Below are 16,188 nucleotides of genomic sequence, written 5' to 3'. Positions count from 1 at the left end.
TAATCACTTCTCTTATGACTTAATCACCTCTCTTATGACCTAATCACTTCCAACTCTTTTGTTGTTGTTGTTCCTAAAAGGTCATTCTGGCTTCAGAGCCCCACCTCTTAATACCATCACCTTGAAGGTTAGGTTTCAACATATGAATTTTAGGGGAACACATGCATTTAGACTATAACAGATGTGTAACAGTCATCCCAAAACTTATATACAAAACCTAGTTTACCTCCTTCTCTCTGCCCCCTTTAAATCTGATTATACTAATCTTATTAAGTGTTAAGTCTGTTCTCATGCCAAAAATCATATAGTATCCTTCATTTTCTCTTAAAGCTGTATGCAATTCATCAGCAAATTCTCCTGGCTTCGCTTTCCAGATACATCTGTAACTTGACTGCTACCACCTGGGTGAGATGATGACTGAGAACTGATCATAGATACTACATTCTCTTATCTGGACTTCTTATTACAATAACTTTCTCATGGGCTCTCTGATTCCTCCCTTTCCCCTTAGAGTAAGTAGCCAGAGGGATGATGTTGAAATCAAGTCAGATTCCATCACTCCTCTAATCAAAACCTTCCTGTGTTCCCTGAGTAAAATAAAAGTCCCACTGTAGTATATCACACCCTACATCATCTGTGTCTCCTGCTACCTCTCTGACCTCATCTCCTACCACTCAGCCCCTCATTTACTCCACTAGAGTCTCACTTGCCTCCTTGCTAGTCCTTGAAAATGTCCAGTGTGTCCTGCGTTAGGGCCTTTCTACTTGCTCTTCCTAGAATATTCTTCCCCCACATTACTGATTTGTTCCTTTACCTCCTTCAGATTTGTTCTTACGTTTTCAGAAAAGCCTTTCCTGTCTTACTGTTTATTTATTTCATTTTCTGTTTCTCTTCACAATGGTGATCATTTCCTGACATATATTTATTTGTTTATTTATTAGCTACCCCAACTAAAATTTAAGATCCATGAGGCCAGCAGCTATGTTTAATTCACTGCTATCTCCTCAGTGCCTAGAACAGTTTCTGGCATATGGAAGGCACCCAGTGAATATTTACTGAATGAATAGATGAATATACTGTCAATATTGCAAACTATATTCAATAAATAAAATGACACACTTTTATTGTTGTACTTTGGGATTTTATACCAAATATAAGTCTTTATCAATTACATCTATAGTTGTTCAGTTGTTAACTACATTCCATTTGCCTCAATGAAATTTGAATATAAAAACAAATATCAAGAAAATTAAATAGAAGGAAAATAAATAAAATATTTTACTTCATATTTTGGGTGTCAAAATCATGAAATTCTTCTGGCAATGTGATAGCATTGTAAGATGCTTCAAAATTCTCTTTTGGAAGGTCAACCAGTCCTGAAAAGAATCAAAAACCACACTCAATAAGCAACAATGCTATATAAAACAAAGAACTCCCAACTAACCCTATATTCTTTTACTGGACTACTGCTTATTCTAACTGGTTTTCCTCTATCTACTCCTACCCTTCTGTAGTCCATTCTCTATAAAGCAGACAGAGAAATATTTTAAAAAACTAATCAGATTAGATGCCTCTAAAACTTAAAATGATTTAGTGACTTCTCCAGTGCATTTAATAAAATCAAAATTTTTAATTGGAGCCTCTGTAACCCTAAAAACCTAAGAGGCATCATCTAATGACATTCACCATACTGACCATACTAGACTTTTTGTTCCCTGAAAAAGTCAAGCATTTTTCCACTTCAAGACCTTTGCTCTTGCAGTTTCCTCTGCCTAGAATGCTATTCCCTCAGGGACTTTTTACATGGCTGGGTAGTTCTCATTTTTCAAGTCTGAGCTTAAATTCTGTCCTCTCAGAAAGGCTTTTCCCAATTATTTTAACTAAAGTGGACTTCTCTGTTATTTTCTGTTGTAGCACTCTGTTTATTTTCCTTTATAGCACAATTACAATTTACAATTACTGTAATGTTTTAAAAATACTTTAATTATCTGATTTCCTCACCTGACTGAAAAGGATCTTATTTATCTTGTTTGTCTTTATATCCCAGAGCCTAACATGGTGTTTGGTACAAAGTATGAAATCAATAAATATTTGTGGAATATGTAAAAAAAAAATAAACAAACAAATGAACCATACTTGATATGAATATAAATCCACCTAGAGATTATATGAATATTTTAAATGAAGATTAAAAAAAATCTGTCAATCCTGATTCAACAAATGTTGATTGAGGAAATGGTATGTGCAAGGCACTGAGACAGATATTAGAAGAGATTCAGAAAATAATTATGACAAAGACCTTGCCTTCAAGAAGCTTGAAGACTAGTGATAGAGGCAAGATCCATACCTAAGTAGCCATAATACAAGGTAGAAAATAAAAAATGTCTTTAAAGTGAAATAGATGGCATATAAATTTTGAAGGCATTATATTTATGACATGTGTACATCTCTGGCACTTTGGAATGCTTAGGAATTTTTGATATGTCATAAGTAGTAAGCTGCTTGGAGTCTTGAGAATTCTGAAAACAATTACAATTACTGATATCTCTGTTTTGTCAATCATACTATTTCTAATTTATCTTATAAAGGCAAAAACAGGCATGACAAACTAAATGACCCATTAAAAACAGAATATCAGAGTTTCTTATGCAATTGTAGTGGCTTTAAGTATATGTCTTCCATAAATATGCAGGAACATTACAAGTTTTGGCAAGCATAACCTTTTCCTGCAGGCATAGAAAAAGAGCAAGGAAATGAATGCAATTTATCCTCAACCATGGAAACTCAGATTCATTCAAAACTAACTTTACGTTCACCATACTAGCCTGAAGTGTATTAAAAGAGCCCACCCCCAATTAAAATGCAAAAGGGAACCAAGGAGACAAATCAATATTATATGTATACCTGGGCGAAATGTCATCTTCATTTTAAGAAATGCTTCACTGCAATCTGCCAAAAGATATTTTGCCTTCCTGTTATAGATTCGAACAACTCCCAAAAGAAGGTGTCCTGAAGTTCGAAGTGCTATTTTCACCTTTCAATAATTTTTGAAGTATTAGAAGAGTAAAGATTAGGTTCATAAATCCTATTCTTTGAAAGTTACTGACATCGTAAGAATTGGTTCTCTTAAAAAAGCAGATATTTTGTATTCTTAAGTATATCACTTAACTTTTTACCTCACCTTGCAAAATGATTTTTTTATTCTTATTCAAGGAAGTTAATCTAATATGGCGTTTAAGTGAAGTATACTATTATTGGTATTATGAGAGGAATATAAACTCTGTAGTCAGAATTGGGTTCAGGTCTTGGTTCAGTTGCTGAGGCTGTCACTTAACCTTCCTGAACTTCAGTTTAATAAAAATGGCTACAGCTTTTTTTTATTATTATTTTTTTGGAGACGGAGTCTTGCTCTGTCACCCAGGCTGGAGTGCAGTGGTGCAATCTCGGCTCACTGTAACCTCCGCCTCCCGGGTTCAAGCAATTCTCCTGCCTCAGCCTCCCTACAATTTATTATATACTTATTTTATGCCAGGCATTGTCCTAAGAGCTTTTCATACACTAATTTATTTAATTTTGACAACAATCTCTATTTACAGAAGAAAAAACTGAGACTCAGATATTTTAAGTAGGATGCCCAAAGTAATATAATGATTAAGTGATAAAGCAATAATTAAATATAAATTTGACCAACTCAAAACATGCTAACTACAGTTCACAGAAGCTAAAAGAAGCCAACCTCATAGGGTTGTTGTAAAGATTAAATAGACTTATAGGCATAAAGTCCAGCCCAGTGCCTAACACACCATAGGCTTTCAATTTGTTCTTCTCTAAAGTTGAAAAATACTTAACTTATAACAATATTAAATGCTGTAATGCAAATTCTAATCACCGTTTTAGTGTTTTATAATGAACATAGTACTTTACTGTTTATGACATATTTTCACATATTTTTGGATTTATAACCAGTCCTCTTTCTATCCTCCCCATTTGTTCATTATTTTCTAAGAGATGCTTGTTAAGTACCTACTATGTCTACTGTATTTTGTTAGTGAATAAGAAAGGAATATGAGTATGCATAAAATATGGCCTTTATCCCTTAGGGTCCAATCTATCTGTGATAGATATATGAAAAAGTTAATTACCAACAGAAACCAATATGTTTGTTATAACAGTAAATGCTATAGGAATTAAAGGAAAGAGCATTTGACAAGTAAAACTTCCTTGAAAATGTATTTCATGATATAAGTGTATCTTAATGCCTTTCCTCCTCCAAATTCATGGTAAATACAAGCTATCATTTTAATCAGTAACATACCTTGGGTGAAAGAATTTTTTCAATGGTTATCTCTAGATTACATTCAAATACATGGGCCTTTGTGAGTTTCTTCTCCCAGTGAGCTGCAAGCCATATTTTGGCCAATGGCCCTCGTTTACTCATAAGCACATGTGTGTAGAACATGTTGCCTGTGTTCCTTACTTGTATTTAACAAACTAGAGAGAACATGAAAATATATTTAAAATTTTATTACAAAAACTTTTTATTGCTATTTTATAAGAAAAAATTTATTAATTCTACAAAATAACATTCAGATTATGTTCTAATTCAAATATTCAATACAAGTTATTCTCTTGTAAATAAGAGAAACTTATTTAGAATATAAAATTATAACCTAACGACAAAGCTCTAGTAAATTGTGAACTACACCTCTACACCTGGCTTAAATGCATCCTGATTAATGATTTCTTCTTACATTTCACTTATTTTATCCAAAAAAGGATTTGAGTTCTCTTCTTACGAACGTGGTCAAATAAATAAAGGAGGAAGGCTGAAAATATAAGATATGGAAATAAGAAAGAAACAAAAGTAGGAAAAGGCAGACAAAACCAAGAAAAGCTAATACAGGGCACCTCTTTTCTAAAACTTAAGAATTTAAAAAGGGTTGGATTATTGATTTATATGCAGGTGTTGAATTTCATTGCCCTCTTCAAGATGCTCTGGTTTATTCAACAATATTTTAATTTTTGAAGTTAAAATCATGGGATTCCAAAAAGTGGAGTGGAGTTTCCACTCCATAAAGTGGAAAAATGAAGAAAACAAGAAACTACAAGAAAATAATTAGAAGGCAAGGGAAGAAACAAGAATCAAATTTAAATGTTTTGAAATAAGAGCGATAAAAGAAAACCTTCAATTAAAACAAAGAGAAGGAATTAATGCACATTTTTACAAACCGTACTATTCTTGGTAACACCGTAGGGCTCTATTACTAAGCTAAAGATGAGAAGGGATGTTATAGCACTTTGGTTGACTTCTAGAGAAGAATCAAATTATTGCTTACATATAAGTAATCTTACACTGCCACTATGGAAGCTTCATTTTGCTTCTTTTATACTTAAGATACTAATAAAAGAGAAAACTGAGCCAAGACAAACACAAAGTCGGTGACAGAATTAAAAACTCAGGTAAACTTCGATCAGTGTCCATTTGTACCCCAAGAATTCAATCATTATGCCCCCAACTAAAGGTGATGCAATCCGCCAAAACATGTTTCCCTACGGGGCAGCTGGAGATTTTAATATATATGGCTTGTGCCTTGCGTTGGTTCCACTGCTTTCCTTTTTAGTCTGTGTGTTTCACTATCTCTGAATAAATTCCTATTTATCTTTTTAAATGGCTCCCAGTGGTGTGAGGTACTTTTAAAATGTACTTTTTGGCCTGGAGCAATGGCTCACGCCTGTAATCCCAGCACTTTGGGAGGCTGAGGTGGGCGGATCACTTTGATGCCAGGAATTGGAGACCAGCCTGGCCAACATGGTGAAACCCCGTGTCTACTAAAAATACAAAAAGTAGCCAGGCACGGTGGCAGGCATCTGTAATCCCAGCTACTTGGGAGGCTGAGGCAGGAGAATCGCTTGAACCCGGGAGACGGAGGCTGCAGTGAGCCGCCAGCCTGGGCGACAGAGGGAGACTCCGTCTCAGAAAAATAAAGTGTACTTTTTAAGTGATGGACTTCTTAAAAAAAAAAAAAACCACAAAAAACCCAAACCCTGCGATTTACTATTCCTGAGACACTGATTTTCCCGAGCACATATTACCTACCCCTTTTCCCCTCCCCACAAAATATGCACACAAACTCCCCCCCATCCCCCTGCCCCACGTCCCGGAGGCTATTTCTGTCTCCAGATTGAACTGACTTCGTGCAAAGTGAAGCTAACGGGATGGGGTCACTCCGTGGGAACCGGCCCGGGAAGGGCAGGGTGGCGGTGGTGGCAGGGAGGTAGAGGAGGGAGGGAGGAAGGGGTCGGAAGGAGACCGGGCGGGGACCCTGGGAGAGGCGAGTGGGGAGGGAGGGGAGTGGGGAAGAGAGGAGAGGGGTGAGCCAGAGGGGGCGAGACCCTTCGGGGGGTGAGGGAGGGGAAAGCAAAGTGCCGGGCTGGGAGGAGCTGACGGCCACCCTCAGGGGCAGGGGGACGCCAAAGGCTCCTCCACAGACGACTCCTCAGAGTTCTGGGCCGGGTGCTCACAGAGGGAAACTGAGGCCACAACGCCCATTTTCTTCCGCGTGCGGGCGAGGAGACCCTGGGTCGCGCCTCCAGCCCCAGCTGGGCTGAGGGCGACGACCTTTCTTCCTCAGGCGGAACCCTCCAGGCTTGGCGCCGCGAGCTAACTGGGCGTGAGGCGCCGGGGCCGGATGCGTGTGGGAATGTGGGTGGCGGCAGTCCCCATCTCCCAGCCCGCCTACAGCCCTTAGGGTCCGGCCGGCCTCTCAGGCTGCGCCCTACTTTCAAAGCCTGGTCTGAGGTGTGGCGCGCCAGAGAAGGGGCTGCGAGGAGTCCCCAAGTCAGCTTGTCGGGTCCGGGACGCCGGGTTCTTGGCGCCGCTGGGCGTCTGCAATGCGCTGCAGGCGCGGGGCGGGGCGTGGAAAAGGCGGGGCAGTGGGTGACGGGTGGGACTGACAGGGGATGGGGCGGGGCAGTGGGCGAGGGCGGGGCGTGCAGGGGATGGGGCGGGGCAGTGGGCGAGGGGCGGGGCGTGCAGGGGATGGAGACGGACGGACGGGATTTGTGGAGGGCTTGAAGGGGTGTGGGGCGGTATGGAGGGGCGGGGCGGGGCAGCGGCTGAGGGACTGGCGGCAGGGGGCGGGGAAGGGCGGGGCAGCGACCGAGGGACTGGGCGCGGCGGCGGCGGGGGCTGGGGGCACGGACAGAGTAGGGCAATGCGCTAGAGTGGAGAGGACCGGGACTGAGAGGGACGAGGGCGCAGGGCGTTGGTGGGGACAGTGGACGGGGCAGGAGGGATAGAGGCAGACAGTGAGCAAGGCGCACCGGTCCTAGCGCGCAGTCTCCGGCTTTGTCCTGGTGCTCGGACCTGAGATACTTGAGCAGGGGCATGACAGGGACGGAACCTGGGTCCCATAGTCCTGTTGTGAAAGGTGATCCTTCTGGCTGATCTCTGAACATCCCTATGATGCAGTCCAGTCTCTTCTCTTCCACTTACTAGCTGGAGGTCACTGGAGAAATTCTTTAATCCCTTGAACCTCAGATTTTCTCATCTGTAAAGTGAAAATAATAAAAGTACTGGCGCCGTAGGGTATTGTAAGAAATAAATAAAAGGAACCATGTAAAGAGCCAAGCAATAATAAGTGCTCTACAAATATTAGCTATTATTATTATTGTTATTATTAAAAAGATTGTTCACACTAACCTGCCCTTTGGGGACAGCAAATATTTTCCAGCCTGGAATATCACAGTTCTCAGTAGTCAAGGCCAAGTGCTAGAACCTGAGAAAAATCCTGCAAGAGCATCAGGATGCAAGGCTGGTTTCCTCTCTTGAGTTTGATAGTAAATACTAATAAATCTTGGAGCGGCAATGGCATCCAATACAAGGTTCAGGCTCCTGGCTGGGCATTTTCATGGGTTGTCTCATTTACTCTTCAAACAATCTCACAAAGTAGTTACTGGTTTTCTCCTTTTTGAATAAGGAAAGGGCTGGAGAAAAAATAACCTGTCTAGGGTCACATGATTGGGAATCGTAGAGACAGGATTCAAATTGAAGTTTAGCCCCCAATTTCCGACCTCAGGAAATGATGTCACTGCAGCCATTCAAGAGGATGTCTGGGAGACACCCTTGGTGCCACCCTCATGTCTACTTTAATGCCAACCCATCACTCCACCTTCAAATATGACTTTAATCTATCCCTTCTCAAGATCTCCACCCACTCCACCCTAGTCTAAGCCACCTCTCTCCTGGAAAAGCTCCAACCTCCTGAGCGGTCTCCTTCCTGTCACTCACCTCCCTAAAGCCCATTCTCTACACCAGGGGTTCCCAACCCCGGGGGGTGGGAACAGGGCCGCACAGCAGGAGGTGAACAGCGGGCGAGCGAGCCTCACCGCCTGAGCTTCGCCTCCTGTCACATCAGCCGCGGCGGCATTAGATTCTCAAAGGAGCGCGAAACCTATTGTGAACTGCGCATGCGAGAGATCTAGGTTGCCCGCTCCTCACGAGAATCTTATGACCCCCCGCCCATCCGGCTCGTGGAATAATTGTCTTCCACAAAACTGGTCCCTGGTGCCAAAAAGGTTGGAGACCGCTGCTCTACACTGAAGCCAGAGGAGTCTTTGAAAAATATAGATCATGGCCAGGTGTGGTGGCTCACGCCTGTAATCCCAGCACTTTGGGAGGCCAAGGCGGGCAAATCACCTGAGGCCAGGAGTTCCAGACGAGCCTGGCCAACATGGCGAAACCCCGCCTCCACTAAAAATACAAAAATTAGCCGGGAGTGGTGGTGGGTGCCTGTAATCCCAGCTACTCGGGAGGTTGAGGCAGGAAAATCGCTTGAATCGGGGAGGCAGAGATTGCAGTGAGCCAAGTTTGGGCCACTACACTCCAGCCTGGGCAATAGAGAGACTCTGTCTCAAAATATAGATCAAATCCTATTACCAGCTGTAGGGTCCAGCCCTACAGGGCTTAGCGGGTGTTCTCCCCGTTTGTGGAGACGAGAGATTGTAATAAAGACACAAGACAAAGAGATAAAGAGAAAACAGTTGGGCCCAGGGGGACCGCTACCATCAAGATGCGGAGACTGGTAGTGGCCCCGAACGGCTGGGCTCGCTGATATTTATTGCATACAAGACAAGGGGGCAGGATAAGAAGGGTGAATCTTTTTTTTTTTTAATTTTATTTTAAGTTCTAGGGTACATGTGCACAACGTGCAGGTTTGTTACATATGTATGCATGTGCCATGTTGGTGTGCTGCACCCATCAACCTGTCATTTACATTAGGTATATCTCTTTTTTTTTTGAGATGGAGTTTCACTCTCCATCTCAAATAGCCATGTCCCTATTGCCCAGGATAGAGTGCAATGGTGCAATCTTGGCTCACAGCAATCTCTGCCTCCCAGGTTCAAGCCATTCTCCTACCTCAGCCTCCAGAGTAGCTGGGATTACAGGCATGCGCCACCACGCCCACCTAATTTTGTATTTTTTTAAAATAGAGACAGGTTTTCTCCATGTTGGTCAGGCTGGTCTTGAACTCCCGACCTCAGGTGATCTGCCCGCCTCGGCCTCCAGAAGTGCTGGGATTATAGGCGTGAGCCACCGCGCCCGGCCTACATTAGGTATATCTCCTAATGCTATCCCTCCCCCCTCCCCCCACCCCACAACAGGCCCCAGTGTGTGATGTTCTCCTTCCTGTGTCCATGTGTTCTCATTGTTCAATTCCCACCTATGAGTGAGAACATGCGGTGTTTGGTTTTCTGTCCTTGCGATAGTTTGCTCAGAATGATGGTTTCCAGCTTCATTCATGTCCCTATAAAGGACATGAACTCATCCTTTTTTGTGGCTGCATAGTATTCCATGGTGTATATGTGCCACATTTTCTTAATCCAGTCTATCATTGATGGACATTTGGGTTGGTTCCAAGTCTTTGCTATTGTGAATAGTGCCGCAATAAACATACGTGTGCATGTGTCTTTATAGCAGCATGATTTATAATCCTTTGGATATATGCCCAGTAATGGGATGGCTGGGTCAAATGGTATTTCTAGTTCCAGATCCTTGAGGAATCACCACACTGTCTTCCACAATGGTTGAACTAGTTTACAGTCCCACCAACAGTGTAAAAGCATTCCTTTCTCCACATCCTCTCCGGCACATGTTGTTTCCTGACTTTTTAATGATCGCCATTCTAACTGGTGTGAGATGGTATCTCGTTGTGGTTTTGATTTGCATTTCTCTGATGGCCAGTGATGATGAGCATTTTTTCATGTGTCTGCTGGCTGCACAAGCATCTTCTTTTGAGAAGTGTCTGTTCATATCCTTTGCCCACTTTTTGATGAGGTTGTTTGATTTTTTCTTGTAAATTTGTTTAAGTTCTTTGTATATTCTGGATATTAGCCCTTTGTCAAATAGGTAGATTGTAAAAATTTTCTCCCATTCTGTAGGTTGCCTGTTCACTCTGATGGTAGCTTCTTTTGCTGTGCAGAAGCTCTTTAGTTTAATTAGATCCCATTTGTCAATTTTGGCTTTTGTTGCCATTGCTTTTGGTGTTTTAGTCATGAAGTCCTTGCCCATGCCTATGTCCTGAATGGTATTGCCTAGGTTTTCTTCTAGGGTTTTTATGGTTTTAGGTCTAGCATTTAAGCCTTTAATCCATCTGGAATTGATTTTTGTATAAGGTGTAAGCAAGAGATCCAGTTTCAGCTTTCTACATATGGCTAGCCAGTTTTTCCAGCACCATTTATTAAACAGGGAATCCTTTCCTCATTTCTTGTTTTTGTCAGGTTTGTCAAAGATCAGATGGTTGTGGATGTGTGGTATTATTTCCGAGGGCTCTGTTCTGTTCCATTGGTCTGTATCTCTGTTTTGGTACCAGTACCATGCTGTTTTGGTTACTGTAGCCTCGTAGTATAGTTTGAAGTCAGGCAGCGTGATGCCTCCAGCTTTGTTCTTTTGGCTTAGGATTGTCTTGGCAATGCAGGCTCTTTTTTGGTTCTATATGAACTTTAAAGTAGTTTTTCCAATTCTGTGAAGAAAATCATTGGTAGCTTGATGGGGATAGCATTGAATCTATAAATTACCTTGGGCAGTATGGCCATTTTCACGATATTGATTCTTCCTATCCATGAGCATGGAATGTTTCATTTTTTTGTGTCCTCTTTTATTTCGCTGAGCAGTGGTTTGTAGTTCTCCTTGAAGAGGTCCTTCACATCCCTTGTAAGTTGGATTCCTAGGTATTTTATTCTCTTTGAAGCAATTGTGAATGGGAGTTCACTCATGATTTGGCTCTCTGTTTGTTATTGGTGTATAGGAATGCTTGTGATTTTTGCACATTGATTTTGTATCCTGAGACTTTGCTGAAGTTGCTTATCAGCTTAAGGAGGTTTTGGGCTGAGATGGTGGGGTTTTCTAAATATACAATCATGTCATCTGCAAACAGGGACAATTTGACTTCCTCTTTTCCTAACTGAATACCTTTATTTCTTTCTTTTGCCTGATTGCCCTGGCCAGAACTTCCAACACTATGTTGAATAGGAGTGGTGAGAGAGGGCATCCCTGTCTTGTGCCAGTTTTCAAAAGGAATGCTTCCAGCTTTTGCCCATTCAGTATGATATTGGCTGTGGGTTTGTCATAAATAGCTCTTATTTTAAGATATGTCCCATCAATACCTAATTTATTGAGAGTTTTTAGCATGAAGGACTGTTAAATTTTGTCAAAGGCCTTTTCTGCATCTGTTGAGATGATCATGTGGTTTTTGTCTTTGGTTCTGTTTATATGATGGATTACATTTATTGATTTGCGTATGTTGAACCATCCTTGCATCTCCGGGATGAAGCCAACTTGATCATGGTGGATAAGCTTTTTGATGTGTTGCTGGATTCGGTTTGCCAGTATTTTATTGAGGATTTTTGCATTGATGTTCATTAAAGTTATTGGTCTAAAATTCTCTTTTTTTGTTGCGTCTCTGCCAGGCTTTGATATCAGGATGATGTTGGCCTCATAAAATGAATTAGGGAGGATTCCCTCTTTTTCTATTGATTGGAATAGTTTCAGAAGGAATGGAACCAGCTCCTCTTTGTACCTCTGGTAGAATTCGGCTGTGAATCCGTCTGGTCCTGGACTTTTTTTTGGTTGGTAGGCTATTAATTATTGCCTCAATTTCAGAACCTGTTATTGGTCTATTCAGGGATTCAACTTCTTCCTGGTTTAGGCTTGGGAGGGTGTATGTGTCCAGGAATTTATCCATTTCTTCTAGATTTTCTAATTTATTTGCATAGAGGTGTTTATCGTATTCTCTGATGGTAGTTTGTATTTCTGTGGGATCAGTGGTGATATCCCCTTTATCATTTTTTATTGCATCTATTTGATTCTTCTCTCTTTTCTTCTTTATTAGTCTTGCTAGCGGTTTATCAATTTTGTTGATCTTTTCAAAAAACCAACTCCTGGATTCACTGATTTTTTTGAAGGGTTTTTTGTGTCTCTATCTCCTTCAGTTCTGCTCTGATTTCAGTTATTTCTTGCCTTCTGCTAGCTTTTGAATGTGTTTGCTCTTGCTTCTCTGGTTCTTTTAATTGTGATGTTAGGGTGTCAATTTTAGATCTCTCCTGCTTTCTCTCGTGGGCATTTAGTGCTATAAATTTCCCTCTACACACTGCTTTAAATGTGTCCCAGAGATTCTGGTATGTTGTGTCTTTGTTCTCACTGGTTTCAAAGAACATCTTTACTTCTGCCTTCATTTTATTATGTACCCAGTAGTCATTCAGGAGCAGGTTGTTCAGTTTCCATGTAGTTGAGCAGTTTTGAGTGAGTTTCTTAATCCTGAGTTCTAGTTTGATTGCCCTGTGGTCTGAGAGACAGTTTGTTATAATTTCTGTTCTTTTACATTTGCTGAGGAGTGCTTTACTTCCAACTATGTGGTCAATTTTGGAAAAAGTGTGATGTGGTGCTGAGAAGAATGTGTATTCTGTTGTTTTGGGGTGGAGAGTTCTGCAGATGTCTATGAGGTCCGCTTGGTGCAGAGCTGAGTTCAATTCCTGGATGTCCTTGTTAACTTTCTGTCTTGTTGATCTGTCTGATGTTGAAGTGGGGTGTTAAAGTCTCCTATTATTATTGTGTGGGAGTCTAAATCTCTTTGTAGGTCTCTCAGGACTTGCTTAATGAATCTGGGTGCTCCTGTATTGGGTGCATATATATTTAGAATAGTTAGCTCTTCTTGTTGAATTGATCTCTTTACCATTATGTAATGGCATTCTTTGTCTCTTTTGATCTTTGTTGGTTTAAAATCTGTTTTATCAGAGACTAGGGATTGCAACCCCTGCTTTTTTTTGTTTTCCATTTGCTTGGTAGATCTTCCTCCATCCCTTTATTTTGAGCCTATGTGTGTCTCTGCACGTGAGATGGGTCTCCTGAATACAGCACACTGATGGGTCTTGACTCTTTATCCAATTTGCCAGTCTGTGTCTTTTAATTGGAGCATTTAGCCCATTTACATTTAAGGTTAATATTGTTATGTGTGAATTTGATCCTGTCATTATGATGTTAGCTGGTTATTTTGCTCATTAGTTAATGCAGTTTCTTCCTAGTATCAACGGTCTTTACAATTTGGCGTGCTTTTGCAGTGGCTGGTACCGGTTGTTCCTTTCCATGTTTAGTGCTTCCTTCAGGAGCTCTTGTAAGGCAGGCCTGGTGGTGACAAAATCTCTCAGCATTTGCTTGTCTGTAAAGTATTTTATTTCTCCATCACTTATGAAGCTTAGTTTGGCTGGATATGAAATTCTGGGTTGAAAATTCTTTTCTTTAAGAATATTGAACATTGGCCCCCACTCTCTTCTGGCTTGTAGAGTTTCTGCTGAGAGATCCTCTGTTAGTCTGATGGGCTTCCCTTTGTGGGTAACCCGACCTTTCTCTCTGGCTGCCCTTAACATTTTTTCCTTCATTTCAACTTTGGTGAATCTGAGTATTATGTGTCTTGGAGTTGCTCTTCTTGAGGAGTATCTTTGTGGTGTTCTCTGTATTTCCTGAATTTGAATGTTGGCCTGCCTTGCTAGGTTGGGGAAGTTCTCCTGGACAATATCCTGAAGAATGTTTTCCAGCTGGGTTCCATTGTTTCCATCACTTTCAGGTACACCAATCAGTCATAGATTTGGTCTTTTCACATAGTCCCATATTTCTTGGAGGCTTTGTTCATTTCTTTTTACTCTTTTTTCTCTAAACTTCTCTTCTCACTTCATTTCATTTCATTCATTTGATCTTCAATCACTGATACCCTTTCTTCCGTTTGATCAAATCGGCTACTGAAGCTTGTGCATGCATCATGTAGTTCTTGTGCCATGGTTTTCAGCTCCATCAGGTCATTTAAGGACTTCTCTACACTGTTTATGCTAGTTAGCCATTCGTCTACTCTTTTTTCAAGGTTTTTAGCTTCTTTGCAATGGGTTTGAACGTCCTACTTTAGCTCGGAGAAGTTTGTTATTACCGATTGTCTGAAGCTTTCTTCTCTTGACTCGTCAAAGTCATTCTCCGTCCAGCTTTGTTCCGTTGCTGGCAAGGAGTTGCGTTCCTTTGGAGGAGAAGAGGTGCTGTGATTTTTAGAATTTTCAGCTTTTCTGCTCTGGTTTCTCCCCATTTTTGTGGTTTTATCTACCTTTGATCTTTGATGATGGTGACATACAGATGGGGTTTTCGTGTGGATGTCCTTCCTGTTTGTTAGTTTTCCTTCTAAAAGTCAGGACCCTCAGCTGCAGGTCTGTTGGAGTTTGCTGGAGGTCCACTCCAGACCCTGTTTGCCTGGGTATCACCAGCAGAGGCTGCAGAACAGCAAGTGTTGCTGCCTAATCCTTCCTCTGGAAGCTTCATCTCAGAGGGGCACCCGGCCTTATGAGGTATCAGTCGCCCCCCTACTGGGAGGTGCCTCCCAGTTAGGCTATTCAGAGGTCAGGGACTTACTTGAGGAGGCAGTCTCAGATCTCAAACTCTGTGCTGGGAGAACCACTATTCTCTTTAAAGCTGTTAGACAGGGACGTTTAAGTCTGCAGAAGTTTCTGCAGCCTTTTGTTCAGCTGTGCCCTGCCCCTAGAGGCGGAGTCTACAGAGGCAGGCAGGCCTACTTGAGCAGCGGTGGGCTCCACCCAGTTCGAGCCGCTTTGTTTACCTACTCAAGACTCAGCTCCGTGGGTGTGGGACCCTCGGAGCCAGGCGCGGGATATCATCTCCCAGTGTGCCGTTTGCTAAGGCTGTTGGAAAAGCGCAGTATTAGGGTGGGAGTGTCCCAATTTTCCAGGTGCCGTCTGTCACAGCTTCCCTTTGCTAGGAAAGGGAATTCCCCGACCCCTTGCACTTCCCAGGTGAGACGATGCCCCGCCCTGCTCCGTGGGCTGCACCCACTTGTCTGGCAAGCCCCGGTGAGATGAACCCGGTACCTCAGTTGGAAATGCAGAAATCACCCGTCTTCTGTGTGGCTCCCGCTGGGAGCTGCAGACTGGAGCTGTTCCTATTCAGCCAGGTTGGCGCCACCGTATTAGAAGGGTGAATCTTCTAAGTGATTGACAAGATGAAGCAAGTCACGTGATTACAGGATAGGGGGCCCTTCCCTTTTAGGTAGCCGAAGCAGAGAGAGAAGGCAGCATACGGCGTTTTCTTCTTTGCACTTATAAGAAAGATCAAAGCCTTTAAGACTTTTACTATTTCTTCTACCGCTATCTACTATGAACTTCAAAGAGGAACCAGGAGTGTGGGAGGAGCATGAAAGCGGACAAGGAGCATGACCATTGAAGCACAGCACCACAGGGAGGGGTTTAGGCCTCCGGATGACTGCGGGCAGGCCTGCACAATATCCAGCCTCCCACAAGAAGCCGGTGGAGCAGAGTGCTCCTTGACTCCTCCAAGGAAAGGAGATCCCCTTTCGCGATCTGCTAAGTAACGGGTGCCTTCCCAGACACTGGCGTTACCGCTTGACCAAGCGGCCCTTATGCGGGTATGACAGAAGGCTCACCTCTTACCTTCTAGGTCACTTCTTACAATGTCCCTTCAGCACCTGACCCTATACCCACTGGTTATTCCTAGGTTATATTAGTAATGCAACAAAGAGTAATATTAAAAGCTAATGATTAATAATGTTTATAATAATGATTGTAATTGTTTATTTACCTATGTCTAATTTGTATTATGACTATTCTTATTCTAACTATTATCTT

General features: G+C 42.2%; 1 protein-coding gene across 1 annotated transcript in view; it reads right to left on the bottom strand.

The window, feature by feature from the left end:
* RAD21L1 (RAD21 cohesin complex component like 1) overlaps positions 1-6,801 on the bottom strand; it is a 28,839-nt gene extending 22,038 nt beyond the window's left edge. The window contains exons 1-4 of the mRNA XM_003273450.2: positions 6,741-6,801; positions 4,316-4,491; positions 2,905-3,034; positions 1,283-1,376 (exon numbers count right to left, since the gene is read on the bottom strand). Of these exons, the coding sequence (XP_003273498.1) occupies positions 1,283-1,376; positions 2,905-3,034; positions 4,316-4,459 (368 nt within the window). The 5' untranslated portion in view covers positions 4,460-4,491; positions 6,741-6,801. The remainder of the gene's footprint in view (positions 1-1,282; positions 1,377-2,904; positions 3,035-4,315; positions 4,492-6,740) is intronic.
* Between the last annotated feature and the right edge of the window lie 9,387 nt (positions 6,802-16,188).

This window comes from Nomascus leucogenys, chromosome 13 (assembly GCF_006542625.1).
Source record: "Nomascus leucogenys isolate Asia chromosome 13, Asia_NLE_v1, whole genome shotgun sequence".
Lineage (NCBI taxonomy): Eukaryota > Metazoa > Chordata > Mammalia > Primates > Hylobatidae > Nomascus > Nomascus leucogenys.
Note: the sequence above shows the minus strand (reverse complement) of the source record. Positions and strands in the feature narration are given on the sequence as shown.